Source organism: Ahaetulla prasina, chromosome 3, assembly GCF_028640845.1.
Source record: "Ahaetulla prasina isolate Xishuangbanna chromosome 3, ASM2864084v1, whole genome shotgun sequence".
Taxonomy (NCBI): Eukaryota; Metazoa; Chordata; class Lepidosauria; order Squamata; family Colubridae; genus Ahaetulla; species Ahaetulla prasina.
In genome coordinates this window covers 190980228-190994835 of record NC_080541.1, presented here as the reverse complement: position 1 = coordinate 190994835, position 14608 = coordinate 190980228, and the positions used below count along the sequence as shown (strand labels likewise).

Below are 14608 nucleotides of genomic sequence, written 5' to 3'. Positions count from 1 at the left end.
AATAATAATAATAATAATATCAGAGTTGGAAGAACCTTGGAGGTCTTCTAGTCCAACCCCCTGCCCAGGCAGGAAACCCTACACCATGTCAGACAAATGGCTATCCAACATTTTCTTTAAAATTTCCAATGTTGGAGCATTTACAACTTCTGCAGGCAAGTTGTTCCACTGCTTAATTGTTCTAACTGTCAGGAAATTTCTCCTTAGTTCTAGGTTGCTTCTCTCCTTGATTAGTTTCCACCCATTGCTTCTTGTTCTACCCTCAGGTGCTTTGGAGAATAGTTTGACTCCCTCTTCTTTGTGGCAACCCCTGAGATATTGGAACACTGCTATCATGTCTCCCCTAGTCCTTCTTTTCATTAAACTAGGCATACCGAGTTCCTGCAACCGTTCTTCATATGTTTTAGCCTCCAGTCCCCTAATCATCTTTGTTGCTCTTCTCTGCACTCTTTCTAGAGTCTCAACATCTTTTTTACATCGTGGCGACCAAAACTGAATGCAATATTCCAAGTGTGGCCTTACCAAGGCATTATAAAGTGGTATTAACACTTCACGTGATCTTGATTCTATCCCTCTGTTTATGCAGCCCAGAATTGTGTTGGCTTTTTTGGCAGCTGCTGCACACTGCTGGCTCATATCTAAATGGTTGTCCACTAGGACTCCAAGATCCCTCTCACAGTTACTACTATTGAGCAAGGTACCACATATCCGGTACCTGTGCATTTTTGGCCTAAATGTAGAACCTTACTTTTTTCACTGTTGAATTTCATTTTGTTAGATAGTGCCCAATGTTCAAGTCTGTCAAGATCTTTCTGTAACTTGAGCCTATCTTCTGGAGTGTTGGCTATTCCTGCCAGCTTGGTGTCATCTGCAAATTTGATGAGTTCCCCATCTATCCCCTCGTCCAAGTCATTGATGAAGATGTTGAAGAGTACTGGGCCTAAAACAGAGCCTTGGGGTACTCCACTGCATACTTCCCTCCATGTGGATGTAGTTCCATTGAGGACTACATGTTGAGTGCGGTTGGTCAGCCAGTTATGAATCCATCTGGTGGTGGTGCTGTCTAACCCACATTTTTCTACTTTATCTAGTAGTAGGTTATGGTCTACTTTATCAAATGCTTTACTGAAGTCCAAGTAAATTATATCGACAGCATTCCTCTGGTCCACTAATTTTGTCACTTTGTCAAAGAATGCAATAAGATTAGTCTGGCATGATCTGTTTTTGACAAACCCATGTTGGCTTTTGGTTATTACTTTGTTTGCTTCTAGGTGTTCGGTGATTCGTTGCTTGATTATTTTTTCCAGAATCTTCCCTGGTATTGATTTTAGGCTGATAGGTCTGTAGTTTCCTGGACCTGTTTTTTTTCCTTTTTTGAAGATGGGAACTACATCAGCTCTTTTCCAGTCCTCTGGCAGTTCCCCTGTGCTCCAGGATCTTTGAAAGATATAGTTCAGTGGTTCTGAGATTTCGTCTGCCAGTTCCTTCAGAACTCTGGGGTGTAATCCATCCGGTCCTGGTGATTTGAACTCGTCTAGGGTAGACAGCTGTTCACTTACCATTTTTTTCCGTATTTTAACTTGTGTTCCTAATCTGTTTTTTGTGGTGCTGTTTTTGATAGGTTGGATTGTTTTTTCCTTTGTGTAAAGACAGATGCAAAATATGAGCTAAGTAGATCTGCTTTCTCCCTGTTGCTTGTCACCTTCTTGCCACTTTCTCCCAGCAATGGGCCAATTGTTTCCTTGACTTTTTTCTTGTTTTTAACATGTTGGAAGAAGCTTTTTTTGTTATTTTTTACTTTTGTCGTTAGCCTTTGTTTATTGTGAGCCTTAGCTTTCCTCACTTCATCTTTACAGGCTCGGGCTATTTGCTGATATTCTGCCTTAGTTATTTGCCCCTCTTTCCACTTTTTATATGTGTCCTTTTTGTCTTTCAATTTGTCAGATAGTTCTTTATACATCCATGCTGGTTTCTTTTGAGATCTATTATTTTTCTTCCTCATTGGTATTGTGCTAGACTAGGCTTTTATAATCTCACTTTTCAAAATTTCCCAAGCTTCTTGAGTTGTTTTCCCCTTGAAGATTCTCATCCATGGAATCCTTCTCAAGCTGTCTCTGAGTTTATTGAAATTAGCTCTCTTGAAGTCCAAGACTCTAGTTTGACTTTGTTCTACAACTTGTTTTTGCATAATGTTGAATTCCAATATTGCGTGATCACTTGCCCCCAAGATTCCTATAGAATTTATTTTTTTTTATTGGCCAAGTGTGATTGGACACACAAGGAATTTGTCTTGGTGCATATGCTTCAACACCTTCTATCATTTCATCTCTGTTAGTGAGAATTAAGTCCAATATGGCTGATCCCCTTGTTCCCTTCTCTACTTTTTGGGAAACAAAGTTGTCTGCTAGGTTTGTTAGGAACCTGTTGGATTTTCCACTTGGTGCAGAGTTTGTCTCCCAGTTGATTTCAGGGTAGTTAAAATCCCCCATTACTACTGTAATGTGCTTCCTACATACCTTAGTTAGCTGACTAGCAAAAAGTTCATCTACTTCCTCTGTTTGGTTGGGTGGCCTATAGTACATGCCTATGGCAATATCATTTTCCCTCCCTTTAATATTGACCCAAAGACATTCAAGATAATTTTCGTCATTGTTGTGCTCTATTTCTGTAGAGATGTAATTTCTTATATATAGTGCAACTCCACCTCCTCTTTTATTTGGTCTATTTCTTTTAAATAATTTATATCCCTCTAGCTGTATGTTCCATTTGTCGGTTTCATCCCACCAAGTTTCCATAAGGGCAACAATATCATATCTGCCCTCATTTACTTGAATTTCTAATTCACCTGTTTATTATTTATTATTAATTCACCCTTGAACAGAAATTTTCTTTTAGACATTAGTGTCTAAAACCTCAACAGTAACTGTGCATGCACTAGCTTTAACTTCACATGTGCTAACCTCAACTATGTGTGCACTAACTTTGCACTAACTGAATTTTGGCTCACATCAAATGCAACTTGGTATTAATTTATCATTTCTATTAAATAAATTTGTCACACTACTCAAAATGACTCCTTCAAAAATGAAGAAAATGAAAAGGATGGGGAGAATAAAATAATTTTTGCCAGATTTTGGAAAGGTAAAAGTTGCCCTCTGTGGGAGAATACTCTCTAGCTGAAGATTACTATTGAGACGACCAGCTTTATTTAATCATATAAGCTGGGAATCTGGTCTTCAGTTATAATCTGAATCAGTGTATATTGTTAGAGGTAATCCACCTCTCTTAGTATCTAAGATAAGCATAAAAAAAACAGTAATCAAACTGTATGAATGCATCTGGAAATTTGAGATTCACGTACCATATAATCATGGTTGGAAACATATTTCAATACAAAATTTATCACTTTTTTTACATAAATAGTGTTGTAAAACATTATAAGATCGCCTCTCTCTTCTTTTTTCAAATCTCTATAATTGTTCATCTTTCCGCAGACACCTTTGAAAGGAAGACAGAAGGCAAGATAAATATAATAAGCTTCTAAATTTAAAAAGGAAAGCAGAAAATATGTTATCTTTACCACAAAGGCTATTTTTCCTCCCTCCTCTTTTCCACCATCTTCCCAATCTGCAGAATTAATAGAAGCAATCAACACCAGTAGATACTTTATTTGGAATCAAGTCATGAAAGGAATGTAAGTTAGTCCTATATACATATACATAGGATTGTAGTCTAAATCAGTGGTCACCAACTAATGGTCCATGGACCGCAGAAAAATTATTTGCATTTTTTATATTGCACTAAATACTATCTTTTTTAAAAATTCATATTAGTGGTCCTTGGGATTTAAAATTATGAATTTAGTGGTCCCTGAGGTCCGAAAGGTTGGAGACTCCTGGTCTAAATGGTACTGCAATAAATATGGGTTGACCTAGTGCATATACATGATATAACCAGATCACCATGTGTTGAATACAGACCAGGTCCCCTACCTACCACTGCCAGTATCACTAATAGTTTGTTAGCAACAAAACTAACACAACACATTTCTGTATATACGCTATATGAAAGAAAAAAAAAACACCAGCAAGAAACCATGGCTAAATGTCATGTATGGAATTATACTGAGTAAGCCCTATTGAACATTGACATCCTTCTGAGTAAGTACAGTTATGTTGAGAAGAATATTGAAGAAATACCGTGTTTTCCCAAAAATCGGGATGGTCTGGACCAAGATTGCGGTTATGCGGGTGAGACGCTCGAGGGTGGTCTTGGCGACATTATTTGGGATGAGTTTGACCCTGTGGCTCCCGAGGACATGGACAGGTTGCTGGGTAGGTTGAATGCCACCACGTGTTTACTGGACCCGTGCCCCTCCTGGCTGGTGCTGGCCACTCGGGAGGTGACACGAGGCTGGCTCCAGGCGATTACGATCGCTTCTTTGGTGGAGGGTGTCTTCCCGGCCGCCTTGAAAGAGGCGGTGGTGAGGCCCCTCCTTAAGAAGCCTTCCCTGGACCCGGCTGTTTTAGGTAATTATCGTCCGGTCTCCAACCTTCGCTGCGGCGAAGGTTGTAGAAATATGGTGGCATATCAGCTTCCCTTGCACCTGGATGAAACTGTCTATCTAGACCCGTTCCAGTCCGGTTTCCGACCGGTTACAGCACGGAGACGGCTTTGGTCGCGTTGGTAGATGATCTCTGGAGGGCCAGGGATGAGGGTTGTTCCTCTGCCCTGGTCCTATTAGACCTCTCAGCGGCTTTCGATACCATCGACCATGGTATTCTGCTGCGCCGGTTGGGGGATTGGGAGTGGGAGGCACCGTTTATCGGTGGTTCTCCTCCTATCTCTCCGACCGGTCGCAGTCGGTGTTGACAGGGGGCAGAGGTCGCCCCGAGGCGCCTCACTTGTGGGGTGCCGCAGGGTCGATTCTCTCGCCTTCTGTTTAACATCTACATGAAACCGCTGGGTGAGATCATCAGTGGTTTCGTGTGAAGTATCAGCTGTATGCGGATGATACTCAGCTGTACTTTTCTACACCGAACCACCCCAACGGTTATCAAGTGCTGTCCCGGTGTCTGGAGGCCGTCGGGTCTGGATGGGGAGAAACAGGCTCAAGCTCAATCCCGCCAAGACAGAGTGGCTGTGGATGCGGCATCCCGGTACAGTCAGCTAAATCCAGCGGCTGAACATCGGTGGCGAGTCATTGGCCCGATGGAGAGGGTTCGCAACTTAGGCGTCCCCCTGGATGAGCGGCTGTCTCTAGAAGAGCATTTGACGGCCGTCTCCAGGAGAGCGTTCTACCAGGTTCGCCTGGTACGCCAGTTGCGCCCCTTTCTGGACCGGGATGCCCTATCCACGGTTACTCACGCACTCGTGACGCCTCGCCTGGATTACTGCAATGCTCTCTACATGGGGCTCCCTTGAGGGGCATCCGGAGGCTACAGTTAGTCAGAATGCAGCTGCGCTGGTGATAGATGGAGCCCTCGTGGCTCCCATATGACACCTATCCTGCGCAGACTGCACTGGCTTCCTGTGGCCTTCGGGTGCGCTTCAAGGTTTTGGTGACCACCTTTAAAGCGCTCCATGGCATTGGGCGGGTTATTTACGGGACCGCCTACTGCGACGAATACCTCCCACCGTCCGTGCGCTCTCACAGAGGGTCTCCTCAGGGTGCCGTCAGCGAGGCAATGTCGCCTGGCGACGCCCAGGAAGGGCCTTCTGTGGGGGCTCCCACCCTCTGGAGCGATCTACCCCGGACTTCGTCAGCTTTGGACCTTGGACCTTCCGCCGCGGGCTTAAAACATACTTATTTAATTGTGCAGGACTGAGCTAGATTTTAAATTTTGGGTTTTAAATTGGGTTTTATTTCTATTTTTAATTGGACGGGCCTTAGAATAAGTTTTTTAAATGTTTTATATTGTATTTATATTCTATTTATCTGTTTTTAGTGCCTGTAAACCGCCCTGAGTCCCTTGGGAGATAGGGCGGTATATAAATATGATTAAATAAATAAATAAATAAAAACTAGGACATGTCCGGATAATAAGCCCAATTGGGTTTTCGAGCACATGCACTAAAATAAGCCCCCCCTGAAAATAAGCCTCCCCCCCCCAATACTTAGATACATGCGCAGCTGCCACGCAAACAACACGACATGAGGAGGCAAGGCCGGAGGGGCGGGGAAAGGAAGGGTGAACATCAGAGCCGCTGCCACCCAAGATCAGCAGGCCAGATTCGGTGAGCCAGATGCACCGCTGCCACTCGGGAGAAGAAGAGAGAGAGGAGGCGCTGTGAGAGCGCCCATTTCCCAAATTATTCTCCTCTCGGGTGGCAGCAGTGTGTTCAGCTCCCTGAATCTGGTTTGCTGATCTCGGCCGGTGAGGGGGAGTGGCAGGTGGGGAGGGGTGGGATGGCAGAGAAGCAAGAATTCTGCCGCTCGCCCATACCCCAGATCTCCTGTTTGCCCTGCAGGCTCTTCAAGAGGAAGGTGATCGAGGCAGAGCAGCTGGTTGGCGCTCCGGCACCAGTCCCCCTGCCAGGACCAAGGTTTTGAGGTCCTGCACCTCAACAATAATAAAACCCCCGATAAAAGGCCAAGGCCATATTTCGGGGGGTCAAAAGAAAATAAGATCCGGTCTTATTTTGGGAGAAACACAGTAGTAACATATTTTGAAACCACATGTTTCTTAGAATAGATTTAATTCTATTTCTGGGACTGTTTTCTATAAAATCCAAGTTGCTGTGTATATCATGAACAAAAATGCTTTACTTGATCAGAAAATGGAGGTCACAATGAAATATCTTGATAATATTTGTTAAAGTTTCAGCTACATTTTCTTATTTGTATTATAACATCAACATCACTCTGGTTGATCCTATTCTCACCTTTATGTAACAGTTGGCCTTTAAATATGTTACAATGTTTTACTTTACGATTATAGGGAAAGAATTTACATGAAACAGTATTTTCAAACCTATAGACATATTTAAAAAGAATAAAATGGTTTCCATCTAATTTTGAATAATGAGGCAATATATTCTAAATATTACATATTCAAGAGAATTCTATTGTCAAGTATACATGCTAGCTTAAAATAGTATAGTATAATTACCACCGTTACCTTCATTTGATATGCTTTCATGTTTTACATCTATTACATCAGCTTGTACTTTTTTCAGTAAGACACTTCTATATACCTAGAGAAAAAAAACCAGAAAGATTTTGTAATTTGAGGGAGCATGATTGGAACTATTCTTAAAACTGCAGATAGTATTTAAATAGCAAAAGCAAAATATTTATAAATGTGCTGAAATATACTTACATAGCTGTTAGCTTGAGGTTGATTTCTATAACTTTTCATTATGTCCTGAAAAGTTCTTTCTTCTTTAGACACCTGAGCAAGAAGCCGTTGTAACTGATTAAAAAGAAAAGGCTTCTATACATAAACCTAAAAAAGCCTTCTACAACATTTTCAAAGAAGAGTCATTGGGTATAATCACAGCTAGGAAAAAAACCATTCTCTATTCTTACTGAATCTTGCTAAACATTTTGAACTCAAATATTATAGAGGTCCACACGTAATACAATTGAAGCATTTAAACTAATTCCACATTGTGTTTGCTTAGCAATTGCTAGCTTAGTTTCTAACTTCTAACAAATTAGAGAAAATGATTTTTTCTTCCCGTAATCTATTACCTGATCTTCATATTCATTTTCCACCAATCACATAATTTGGAATTTAAAAAGCTCAAATAAGTGGAAATTATAGATTGCTTCAAACAATCACAAATACTTTAGATATGAACTGAAATGATTGTTAGGAACTGCTGTATAACAAAAATCTGCTAAATTACTAGTGGCAGTAGTAGTAATTTTATTTAACTCTACTTGCAGAGAAAAGTATGTTCTAGAAAGGGACTAATTATGTATAAAATGCAAGGGCATTTAATCAAACTTGTCTATAATGATGCTATGCAGTACTTTAAAAAAAAAAGAAAAATATTTCAGCGCTTGCAAGAACCCAAATATAACTCTAAAGTAGCAGTGTCTTCTTTAGGGATCACACTACACACTGTAGTTGCTAGATATCAGAAAAGATATTATTGCTTTAAAGAGTTGCACAAAGGAGCTACATTTGTTCTCCTACTTTGAAGTACCTTTTTCAATTTATTTTCAAAGCATAATATCACTTTTTTGCATATAACCAGCTGTGCTATGGTGATAATGGAAAATAACCTATTACCTATTGCAGCAATATCCTGCTTAGCTGGCCAAAGGAAAACATTTATTTAGAGTACCTGGAAACAAAGAACCTAGGAATATGAAAAATATTTTAAGAATATTTGTTCTTTAAGTAATTTAATAAAATAAGGTAGTACAAAGTTCATTCCAGAACATTAAAAAAATTACATTTTGAAGGATCTCTTACCTTTGCCATGATATAAAAAGCACAGAGAAGAAGCTGATCCAAGTGTCTATCTTTCATTAGATCTGTACAATGGACTAAAGTGAATTCAAAACAAGTCCATATCTTCCCTCGTAAATCATTGGAAACATCCAGTTTTGAGCATAGATCACGTAATCGAACACTTGCCAAATTGTATACCTAAGAGGAAAAGCCACACTAAGGATTTTTTTTGTTTTGTTTTTTTGTTTGTTTTCAGGAATTTGAATCCGTTCTGGAAAATGGGTAGTTGTATAATACTGCTAATTTAAATTTTTTGCAAGTTTATGACTATAATGCTGAAAATTATTGTGTAATTTAATTATTTTCAGGCATGCTTTGAATAATGACTGGATCCAAAGACTATTTTTAACATTTTTAACATTGAAATTTTATTGATCTATATAGTTGATTGACATTATTCAAATTGATAGTATAGAGCATAAAATGTAGAATAAAATTACTGAAACAAAACTGAAAAAATAAAACATAAAAATCATATGGAAGAATTTTCAATAGCTCATTTCCCCACTTCTTTAGCCACTGTCCCTAGCCACTAATCACTATGCAGATATTTGTACTTTTCTTGTAATGTTGGCTAGGTACACTCAAATGGCTGGTTGACTGTGTATAACATGGCAAAGCACCTGGACAAGTGCCTCCTTTATCCATATCTTTATTGAATAAAATAAAGGCACACAAATATGGAAATAGTAATCATTTTTTTATATTGAAAACTATAACTCAGGAGCCTTTAAATAGGAATTCTGTCAAGCTTTTAGAAACTCTATATAAATAGCAACTATCAGATTACTCCTAAAGATATCAGAGAAATATGGCATGACTATTAGGTCTTATCTTTACCAAATGATGTGTTTTTTCATCAATTTTTTTGTTTCATATTTCTTACCAATTAAGCCAGAACAGGTATTAGCCAAGCAGATCTCTGTGCATGCAGGTGTTTGCTTTTTGTTCCCTTACCATTTTCATTTTTTCTGCTCTTTGAGGATGCAAGCCTGTAATTTTTTTGCCTTCTATTTTTCTGAGGTCATTTTTAATAGCTTTCTTGCTTTTGCTTGTCAATCATGTCATCATCAGTGATATTAAATATCACTGAACAGTGATATTGTTCATTTAGAACAATTAATCAGTGGAAAGACTTCCCCCTCCAAAGTTGTGGATACTTCAAACCTGGAGGTTTTTAAGAGATTGGATAATCATTTGTCTGAAAATGGTATAGGGTTTTGATTTCCAATGGCCCTTCCAACTCTGTTATTTTGTTATGTTTCATGACTTGCAATTAGTTTACAGATGAAGAGCTATGATTATTGCTTTAAACAAGTCTCAGATATTCTGAAATATTGATCCTGTTTCTCCTTCATGCTTTCTATTTGAAGTTTTGTATTCTAAAGTTCAATGGACCGTATATGTTTGACTGTCTCAGCAATTTTCAGTTATGTATGTTATATCTGAACAACTGTAGTCAATTTAATTTATTCCAGATGCACTTAGAATTAATCCTAAATTGATTCCACAAGCAACTCTATTAGAGCAGTTTTTAAAGAATTTTTAGAAAGTTAACCTCTATCATTTATATGAAAACTAAATGAAAGTTTCTGAATTATCTTGGATTCTAGATGGATCTCTCTCTTATTCTAATTTCAACTTCATTTTGAGAATTTTAACTAGGGAAAGAATACTAAAAATACAAAAATATTTTAGGTTTCCATCCATAACATTTCTGGAGACAGGTCTACCTCACATATTTCTGACCTTTAAATTATTATACTACATTGGTGCTGCATATATTTTCTTTTTCTTAAGAGTTTGAATCCAGACATGCACTTAAATTCTGTTTTGGTTTATAAGCTTCTAACATCAACATGTAAGATCTGCCCAAAAGTATCTTTCCAAATGTCTTTTATTTTACAATTCTTTGTTCTTTTTGACAAGTTATGTTCTACTGTGGATTCATATTTGAGTTCATCTCATTGTGATTATAAAAAAAATTGGATTATCACAAATATTTTTATTTTCTAGAGATTATCTATTATAAGCAGAATAGTTCTCATCTCATGTTAGTTTTCAAAGTGTGTTGTGGTTTTTAGTAACTCTACTTTGTCTACAGCTTTTACTGATTTTAATATGTTTAGATTATTTTTACGAAAGATTTCTGCTAGTGGTCATGATGGAATATCATTTTAATACAAAACATATTTACAAATACATTCTACCTTTCTGAAAAAAAGTGCTAGAGATCCAGTTTTCTTTGGCTTGTTTCCTGCTGAATGAAAGGGTTCACTTGGAGGAGGCTGACTTGAACAAACAGTCATTAAAGCATCAGCACTGAGTGGGACTTGCCCATAGCTGTCCACTTTAGAGTCTTCAGATAGGTTGACTGCAATAGGTATCAATGTGATCCTTCCTGTCTCATTTGTATCATCTAAGATACACACAAAAGTTATTCATCTGTTTATAATATACTTTCTTAGGCTAGAATAAACATTCTGAAAATGCATATTAAGTCAATATAGAAGATTCTACATCAGTGGTAGTCAACCTGGTCCCTACCGCCCACTAGTGGGCGTTCCAGCTTTCATGGTGGGCGGTAGGCTTTTTGTCCGATACTGAAGCACTTTCCTTTTTTTTTTAATTTAATTAAAAAATTTAGCATTATTTAACAACATTTTAATAACATAGCATTATTTAAAAACATTTTCATTAGGTTTTCATAAAATTCCCCATGACAATTTAAATTTCTGAAAATATACTATTTGTATCGCCACACATAAGTTTAGTTCAGGTTATGTAAGTGAAACTAAATGCGCTATAGTGTGACTGCAAACAAAAGAGCCTCATCCCAGAATAGCTCACGCATCTCACCACCCAGTAATAACAGACAAGCAGAGCTGGTAGCCTGCGCCCCCCCAATCTACGATGCGCAAGAGGCATGCGCAGATGACAATACACGGCACATTACTGTGGAACCGGTGGGCAGTTAGAAATTTTTACTACTAACAGAGATACAAAAGTGGGTGGTAGGTATAAAAAGGCTGATTACCCCTGCTCTACATCTTAATACAACCTTATTTTTTTCAACAGACTAATGTAATTTAGGAATAGATGATTCATGGGCCCAGTGAAGTTCCTCATTGTTACGTCAATAAACACTGCATTTTGTACTTACAGTAATGTGTATTTGTCTCCAGCTATTCCTATGAGACAGTATAACATGGAGTCAAAAAAAATTGGCCAGCCCTGAAATATTTCCCCAAAGCAATGCATATCTACAAAGATTATACCTAGAAGTAACTAAAGACTTTTTGCTACCTAAGTGAGCTCATATTTTATTTCCAATACTTTCATCAAGGACTGCCCAGTGATAAGAAGCTAAATTATTTGGATACCAAACACGCAAAATGCTATTAAATAGCTTTCACCACCACCCCTTTGCTGGTAAAAAAATGTAACACTAAATTGAACAACAATTTGCTCTTTTTTCATATCCATATCAGTTGTTTAAGACAATTATTTCACTCCAAAAATGTTCACTACCATTACCCTTTGCCATTAAAAATTCTAACAAAAGCTGTATAATTTCATACCTACCGTGTAATGGGATTGTTACTTTTTGTCTTGTTCCTGCAGTTTGTGCCATACTTAGACCAATTTCATCAGGTGAAACAGACATATGCTTGTCTGTTGTCAGCTTCATTGCTTCAGCATATTTTTTTTCTACAGATTTTGTGGGAGGGCTTTCATCTCCAAAAAGCCTTCTTTTAGCACTCCCTGCCATAGGAGAATTGTAACGGTCATGAATGGAGATTGGAGACAATAGCTGCAAATCTAAAATAAAAGAAAAGCATTACTTCAAAATGCAGTAAATCAGAGGGACAAAAATATTGGAATTATGCAAACTAGACTATGTTCGAAAGTGGAACACTGAAGGCCAAGTAATACTTCTATAGTCTTATAATAATGAAATTAGTTTTCATTTTACAATAAATTATAATACTATATTCCACTGGAATATTTGAGTTTATATAAATAGTCACATTTATATCTAACTAAATTATTCAGTTCTCTACAAACCAAGGAAGTTACTAGAAAATATAGTATACTCAGTTTGTGTAAAATAAGGAGTGAAGAGACAACATTATCTGAAGGATCTGTTCTTTGACAACTCACTCATTTAGATTCCCCTCCCCAAAGGACAGTGAAAATCATGACTATCACTCAGCCTCCTTTCATATTCCTTTAGAATCCATTTCCTGGTACCAGTTATTGTCAATTCAATTTGGTTGCACTTTCTCAAACACATTTTACTAAAAGGGATAAGCTTTCATGAGATGCAGCTTATTTCATCAGATCATGGAATAACTAGACTGATCTAGGATTTAATATGGGATGGGGGGGAGGGAGCTGCAGGGGTTATATTGATGCAGGCTACATATGAGAAGATTACAAGTTTCTTATCAATTAACAGTTGTAACATGTTAAAATCCATTGTGAATGGAGACTTCCTGAGATTGCTTGAAACTTTCTGATGTTTGTGAGTCCAGCAATCTCTTCAATTGTGTTTATTAAACACAATTGAAGAGATTGTGTTTTTGGAAAACACAATTTTCCAAAATAGTCTCTTTAAGGTCTGCCATAGAATGTCTTGAGAAGTTGAAATGTTCAGGTATTACTTCATCCTTATTCTGAGTCCTGATATCACATTGTGGCCATTAATTCTTTTAAGTCAAGTTTGTCCCATCTAGAGGGGCACTGCTAACAAATCATAATCTATAATCATATTAGAACAGCAGCATGTGAAGGTACCTTTAATCTTGAGTGTGTAATTGTTGGGGCCTGTAAAAGTATAATTGGTATAGATTTGATGCTAAAAAAAATCTGAGTTTCTTGCAAGGACTGGGCAAGGGAGGCCCATACTGGATTGATACATATGCAGAAGCATACCTAGCATATTTGAGATGTCACTAAGAGACAGTTTGGTATAGTGGTTAAGATATCAGACTAGAAACTAGGAAACTGAGTTCCAGCCTTGTTTTGGGTGCCAGCAGGATAACTTTAAGTCAGTCACTTTTCTCAGCCATAGGAAGAAAGAACTAGTAAGTCACTTCTGAAAAATGCTGCCAAATCCTGTAAACCTGCAGGGGGAAGTCAGCAGAAATCAAAACTGACTTAAAGGTATAATGTTTTCCCTGTCACTGTTGCACTGAAATAGATGATTGATGCATCAGCAGCATCGGCCCACATCCATACTTCCAGCTAGCCTCCTCACTGTCTTCAACAGTATTTGAAGTATTTGCCTGTACACAGGTGGACAGCCTTGGTATGTCAAGAACTGGATGGAAATGACAATTCAAACAAGCTTAGTTACAAAATAACCAGTTCTCTTTTCACAGTTTAGTTTTCTTATTTCTCAGCTTGTATCCTTTCCTGATTTTCTTTGGATGTTTTCCACAACCACTATTTTAGTGTAGAAATATTACAGCACTAATGAAATTGAGCTAAAAAAACTTTAGTTGTATGGTTTTCAGAAAGTAAAACACTAAAATGTGTTTCGTCTGGACTTTAATTAGATTTAATTCTATCACTGTATCTAAGTAGAGATTCTTTAAGATATAAAATAATTCAATTTACCTCGCTTATGACTGCCCTCATGATTTGTCCGAACCTCTTTTACTCTGGGATGCATGATAGGCGAAGCTGGCATCATGGGAAGATATCCTAATCCTTTCGCTCCATTTCCTGTTTCAAAATTACTTGGAAATATTACCTGGAGAAAAAAAGGTAACAATTTCAAAAGGTAAAATGTCATTGTTTTACAATTCTGTTATAACACATGTTTTTAACACAAGGAACTGAGCGTTAACATGTTTTAGTCAGACAGTATCTCCAGCGTTTCAAATGGAAATGTTAATATGTATCAGAATAATTTTTCTGTGTTAAATATGAATTGTTTGCCGGAGAGCATACTTCTTCACAGCGAGGAACCTCATCTTCTGAGGCTTGAAGGGCATCCCAAAGTACAGAGTCGTCTCTCCAGGCTAGATTTTCAAGAATCTGTTCCTCAATGCTATTAAGATGTTTTACCATATCTCTTGAGAGTCCTTCTTCTGAACGTATCAATACTTCAATCACCTTGAGTGCAAAAA

The 14608-nt window shown here is 37.9% G+C and overlaps 1 protein-coding gene and 1 long non-coding RNA gene across 5 annotated transcripts in view; one reads left to right on the top strand and one right to left on the bottom strand.

The window, feature by feature from the left end:
• RBL1 (RB transcriptional corepressor like 1) overlaps positions 1–14608 on the bottom strand; it is a 35067-nt gene that overhangs the window by 7046 nt on the left and 13413 nt on the right. The window contains exons 13-20 of one of the 3 annotated variants that reach the window (XM_058177429.1): positions 14430–14594; positions 14094–14229; positions 12054–12290; positions 10679–10887; positions 8430–8606; positions 7323–7415; positions 7113–7197; positions 3362–3498 (exon numbers count right to left, since the gene is read on the bottom strand). In XM_058177429.1, coding sequence (XP_058033412.1) covers positions 3362–3498; positions 7113–7197; positions 7323–7415; positions 8430–8606; positions 10679–10887; positions 12054–12290; positions 14094–14229; positions 14430–14594 — 1239 coding nt within the window. The remainder of the gene's footprint in view (positions 1–3361; positions 3499–7112; positions 7198–7322; positions 7416–8429; positions 8607–10678; positions 10888–12053; positions 12291–14093; positions 14230–14429; positions 14595–14608) is intronic. The other 2 variants (XM_058177430.1, XM_058177431.1) reach the window with 2 other exon arrangements.
• The window catches only part of LOC131195485 (uncharacterized), a 28052-nt gene that overhangs the window by 10882 nt on the left and 2562 nt on the right, over positions 1–14608 (top strand). Inside the window, exon 2 of one of the 2 annotated variants that reach the window (XR_009154468.1) lies at positions 14154–14243. This is a non-coding gene — a long non-coding RNA (uncharacterized LOC131195485). Of the gene's footprint in view, positions 1–14153; positions 14260–14608 lie in introns of both variants that reach the window. The other variant, XR_009154469.1, reaches the window with a different exon arrangement.